Source organism: Phocoena sinus, chromosome 7 (genome assembly GCF_008692025.1).
Source record: "Phocoena sinus isolate mPhoSin1 chromosome 7, mPhoSin1.pri, whole genome shotgun sequence".
NCBI lineage: Eukaryota > Metazoa > Chordata > Mammalia > Artiodactyla > Phocoenidae > Phocoena > Phocoena sinus.
In genome coordinates, this window is record NC_045769.1 from 66590068 (window position 1) to 66596067 (window position 6000).

Below are 6000 nucleotides of genomic sequence, written 5' to 3' on the forward strand. Positions count from 1 at the left end.
TTCTCCTTTGTCTCTAACAAGAGGTCGGCCTCAGTAACTAAAAAGTTAAAATACGGTTGACTACCCACAGGAAAGTTCATCAAAAGATAATTATCAATCATTTCCAGTGTATACTCTGTTTTGTATGAATTTTTGTGCAGAAGGTCAGACATGTTTAAACTTGATTTAGTTCATTGCAGTTAATCCTTTTTTAAAGGATTAAATCAATAGTTGCCAAGCTTTCGAAAATGCATATTAATGTAAGATGAAATTTGGATTAAATATGATTTTAATATCTTTTTCTTTCATTTATTTACCTGGGAGGCTCAAATATCTTTATAACAGTAAAACAGAAGAAACAATACCATGCACTGAAGAAGCTGATGTGTGAAGTCTCTCAAAAACCAGTACCTCGCCCAGGAGTAAGGAAATATCTAGATTTTTTTTTAAGTTCTGAAAAAGTTTCCTTTATATATTCTCTCTTACAAATGAAGATGTGTTTTTAAAATTCTTAACAACAAATGCTTTTGACAAAATTTTTAAAATATAGTCTTTGAAAGAGCTTTTGATGGTCTTTCTGTTTGCTTTTACTCTGTGCTATAGTTATTGCTTGGTAAAAACCGTCTTCAGTTATTTTCCTATTTATGCTGGGAGGGAAGCTGTAAATCTAAAGACAATATGTCTGTATAAATATCTTATTAATAAAAATATTACACCTTTTTTCTTTACACACAGAACAAGTTCCAAGGATTTGTCTTTGACTTGATAACAAATCAAGTTTTTAATGTCATCATCATGGTTCTTATATTTTTCCAAGCAATAACCATTATGATACAAAGTGATGAACAGAACCCCAAAATTGACATTGCTGTCTACTGGATTAACTCAGTTTTTGTTACACTGTACACTGGAGAATGTGTACTAAAGCTCATCGTTTTCCATTATAACTATTTCACCAATGGATGGAATGTTTTTGATTTTATGGTGGTTGTTTTCTCTATTACAGGTAAGATTTTGTTTAGTCAAATTTTCATTTGTAATAATATTAATTCAGGCAAGCTCTTCGAGTAAACATCTCCTGAGATATAGTCTCTTAATAAGCAAAACAGGTAGAGATCCTTTTTATTTCCAGCAGGAATGCCTTACATTTTTACATTCATACATGTACACATGCCTGACAGATATAAGATATTAAAAATACTTTCTGAATTAATACATAGACTTTACTTCACAGACCACCAGATAAATGCTTAATTATATCAGTATATCACATACATTATTTTTCTAAGATAACACTAGAAGGATCTTTATGTCTTAGCATGCTATAACCTTTCAAACTCATTATTGTTCCCTTTCCTCTAAGCTCTAAAACTGTTTGCTACTTTCACAACACTAGAGTTTTAGGGTTTAATGAATTTGTTACAAGTTTTCTCTTACTCTGGAGATCCCAGTCCTTTATTTAACAAATATACTTGATTACCCTCTTTGTGAATATATATTATGCTGTGTGCAAAGAGTTCAGTTACAAACAAAGTAGGCATAATTCCTGTATATACATAGTTTATAATCTATCAAGGGATGCAGATAATTAAACAGTACATGTTAATGTTGTGCTATTAAGGTTATGATAAGGGAAGAAGCATGGGGTGCCACAACAGCACAACAGAGCGAGGAGCACCTAATCAGTAAGCAGAGATCAGAGAAAACTTCACGGAAGAAGCAAAAATCTAAATAGAGACCCATTGGATAAGGAGGTAGCCAAGAATCTAAGATAAAAGTGTTTTAGGCAGAGAAAAGTTTGTTTATTGTCTGCCTCCCATAAGACACATACTAGAAAGTTATCTCCATAAGAGTAGAAACAATATTTAATGTTATTGTCAAGTACTATTCTATGCAGTCAGTAGTGAAAAATGTAGATAAACTGCTCAGTTGTGCTCCCAGAAAATTCATTCATCGGCTGGTAGTAGAAGCAGTGCAGCTAATATTGATAGACAAGTACAAGAAGCTTGCTAGAAAAGTATGTAAAGTCAGCAAAGGGCTGATAGGAAGAAAACAGAGGAAAACAGAATTAAAGAGCCCCATGAGATTGAAATGAGAGTTACTGAATCAGACATCTAGAAGGAGAGGAAATCGCAGTCCGAGATAAAGATGTTTGAATTTGAGATCTCAGAAGGTCAGGTATCCTGGGTGCAGAATGTGGCCATAGATGGGTGTGTCTACAGTAAAATGATGGAGATTATTAAAATTTAAGAAAGCCAAATACTGGAGGGCTAGCCTTTCAATGGGTTGTTGATGGTAGGTGCTGGGGTGGAAAGGGTGACAGTGAGCCATGTACCAAAGTCTCCAATGAATATGATTGAGGGAGAATGAATAGATCATAGAACCAAGGAATGGTAGGAGATGGTATAGTTGAATGTCATGGTCCACAAACTCAAAAATTTCTTTTTTGTTTATAAAATTAATGTGAAGGAAAAGTATCTGAAAAACACATTGGAAAGAGGGAAAGATGCTTGCTTGTTCCATCTTTCTACCCTGAGAAATGTGGAATGGGAAAGAGTGAGTTATCTGTGTTTGAGAGTGTTGCAAAGGGAATAGTGTCCTCAAGATAGAGTCAGATTTTAGATAAGAAAGGAAGTGAAGAAAATTTAGTGATGAAGAAGTAAAAATGTGTTTGTAATTAAGTAGGGAAACCTCCTGCATAATGGAAAGGTTTGAGAGATTGAGGAGAAATGAAAATTTGAGTCAGAGTAGAAAGTTCACTAAAGCACTGTGGAAATGAGGGTATATGTAAGATAGAACGTCAGAGAGAATGCCATCATTGGCAGTGACCAAATTAACAGAAATGTGAGACATGATCCTTCCAGATTCAGCAAACATACCATCTCATTTAGAAGTTTCATGGGATTTTCCCCTTCTCCACCTTCTCAACTCAGGATGAACCACACCCTCTCCAGTACTTTCAGAGAGCATCCCTTACATTTTTTATGGTAATTATAATTTCACCTTGCTCTATAGTTATATATCTCCCTCTCATAGTGCCATCATCCTCCCACCATTGCCAGAAAGAAAAGTTCTTGGCGAAGACTCATTTATTCAATTCACATTTAAAGCTCCTAAGGTCCCAGATACTATTTATGAAGTCAATAAATCAAATTATAATCTGTGATCACTGAATACAAAATATTTTTTAAACTATGTTTATCCACTAGGTCTTTCTGCCTTGCATTATAGTTAGTTTAAATATCTACCTCTACTCCCTAGATTATAGGGTCTTTGAGGATAGGAGTCATGTCACTCATCTCCGCATATTTTCTTGACACCTTTATGAGGTATCCAATAAAGGTTGGGTCGAATTAAATTTCTTGATCTAACTGCAATCAGGAAAAAAAAATATGACTACTGTCCTATATTATGAATTCATGCCATCTGTGACTCCAGAAGTGCTTGATCTGTAATACTCTGAAAATGATGGTAGAAATAATTATCTTCCAAATTTTGTTAGACACTCTGAGCATTGCCACAATTAGTATTTGGCTAACCCAGACTTTCAATATGTGCTAAATGTTATACGGGAAAGATTAATTACCTTAACATATAGAAGAAAACCAAAGAAATGTAAAATAATTTATATTCCTCTAAATAATTGTATTGCCTGCTTTATCTTTTCCTACACCAAGGACTATTTCTGCCTCTGATGGTGGGATATTACCTTGTACCTCCTTCCCTTGTGCAACTGATACTTCTCTCACGGATCATCCACATCCTGCGTCCTGAGAAAGGACCAAAGGTGTTCCATGATCTGCTGCTTCCTTTGGTGCTGTCCCTCCCCGCATTGTTGAACATCGGTCTCCTCATCTTCCTGATCATGTTCATCTACGCCATCTTTGGAATGTACAATTTTGCCTATGTTAAAAAGGAAGCTGGAATTAATGATGTGTCCAACTTTGAAACCTTTGGCAGCAGTATGCTCTGTCTTTTCCAAGTTACAATATTTGCTGGTTGGGACGGGATGCTCAATGCAATTTTCAACAGTAAATGGTCTGACTGTGATCCTGATAAAATTAACCCTGGGACTCAGGTTAGAGGAGACTGTGGTAACCCCTTTGTTGGGATTGTTTATTTTGTCAGTTACATCCTCATATCATGGCTGATCATTGTAAACATGTACATTGTTGTTGTCATGGAGTTTTTAAATATTGCTTCTAAAAAAAAAGCCAAGACATTGAGTGAAGATGATTTTAGGAAATTTTTTCAGGTATGGAAGAGGTTTGATCCTGATAGAACCCAGTATATAGACTCTAGCAAGCTTTCAGATTTTGCAGCTGCTCTTCATCCTCCTCTTTTCATGGCAAAACCAAACAAGGGCCAGATCGTTGCCATGGATCTTCCCATGGCTGTCGGGGACCGAGTTCATTGCCTTGACATCCTACTCGCTTTAACAAAGCGAGTTATGAGTCAAGATGTAAGCATGGAGAAAGTTCTTTCAGAGATGGAATCTGGATTTATGTTAGCCAACCCTTTTAAAGTCACATATGAGCCAATTACAACTACTCTGAAACGAAAACAAGAGGTAGTCTCAGCAACCATCATTCAGCGTGCTTATAAAAGTTACCGTTTGAGGCAAAATGACAAGAAAACATCAGATATTCATATGATAGATGGGGACGTGGAAGTTCAGGCTATCAAAGAAGGTTCATATTTTGACAAAACTGAGGGAAAGTCAACCATTTAAAGCCAGATCTAATCCCACTCACTACCTTTTCACCTTCTTTACATATTCCCCAAATGTTAAAAGTTTAGATCAGAAATAAAAGCAAAGATCAGAGAAACTAAAGATTTCACTTAAAAATCAATTGTTTACAACCCATGGAAGATAAGCTTGCGCTCACAAGATCCCACGTCCAATTCACTTTTACCCCTGTATATTCAGTCTGTCCAAGACAACCCCTTGCTATTACTGCAGAGTTAAATTGGGCTAAAACTGTTGTTTAATAATCCAATACTTGTTTTCTCTATATGGCTTATATGGTGTGTGCTTCTTCTGGAGGGTTGGGGGAGGTAGTAGCAGAAATTAGTAGCCAAAGGAGCTTACTTATACATTTTATGTCTACTTTAACTTGATGGGATTCAAGTCACTACTAATGGGACTTAATTACAAATAACCAAGTACTTTCTTAAAGTGGGATGGTATTTAAAAAAATAGTACAGGGCTTCCCTGGTGGCGCAGTGGTTGGGAGTCCGCCTGCCGATGCAGGGGACACGGGTTCGTGCCCCAGTCCGGGAGGATCCCACATGCCGCGGAGCGGCTGGGCCTGTGGGCCAAGGCCGCCGAGCCTGCGCTCCGCATCGGGAGAGGCCACAGCAGTGAGAGGCCCGCATACCGCAAAAAAAAAAAAAAAAAAAAATAGTACAATGCTACAGGCCATTAAATCATAAACTTGCCTAGACCAATGCCAATCAGGGGAAGAGGAAAGGCAGTTCTTAGAAAGTGTCTCTGAGATTAATCAAAGAGACTCTTGGGCTGATTCAAACCACTTTTGAAAAAGATTGATTAGAGCCTAGGTTTTGTTTTTGATTGTTTTGGTTTTATTTATTTTTGGTTTGTGAATTAATGTTGTTTCATTGTTCTTGGATTCCTGGTTTCTCATCTTTTTGGCTAGTTCCAGCTAAGGACCATTCTCTCTTTAAGAGAATGAGTTCCTAGAACAATCAGCATAAAGGGAGCTACAGTTATAGCCTACACTTTCTAATTTTTCTCATTTCGTGTTGGGAAACTGTGGCCACTTTGTAGTACTTTTCACTGCACTTCATGGATTTTTATAACTTTCAGAAAGAAAATGATCACTAAAACTGTGTGGACTCTGAACTAGGAGATCAAAGTGTGAGTTTGCTGTTCGTGGTGTTTTATAACATTAGTGTATGCAACTTAGTTTCCACGTTCACATTTATCTTTCCAAGTTTTCTGTTTTGTTTTGTGTTTATTTCATCACATACATAATTACTATGTAAAATGTTTTATGT

At 36.4% G+C, this 6000-nt stretch overlaps 1 protein-coding gene across 1 annotated transcript in view; it reads left to right on the forward strand.

Annotated features, from left to right (window-relative positions):
* SCN7A (sodium voltage-gated channel alpha subunit 7) overlaps positions 1-4772 on the forward strand; it is a 60156-nt gene extending 55384 nt beyond the window's left edge. Inside the window, exons 22-24 of the mRNA XM_032637450.1 lie at positions 297-401; positions 715-985; positions 3657-4772. Of these exons, the coding sequence (XP_032493341.1) occupies positions 297-401; positions 715-985; positions 3657-4711 (1431 nt within the window). The 3' untranslated portion in view covers positions 4712-4772. The remainder of the gene's footprint in view (positions 1-296; positions 402-714; positions 986-3656) is intronic.
* The last annotated feature ends 1228 nt before the right edge of the window (positions 4773-6000 follow it).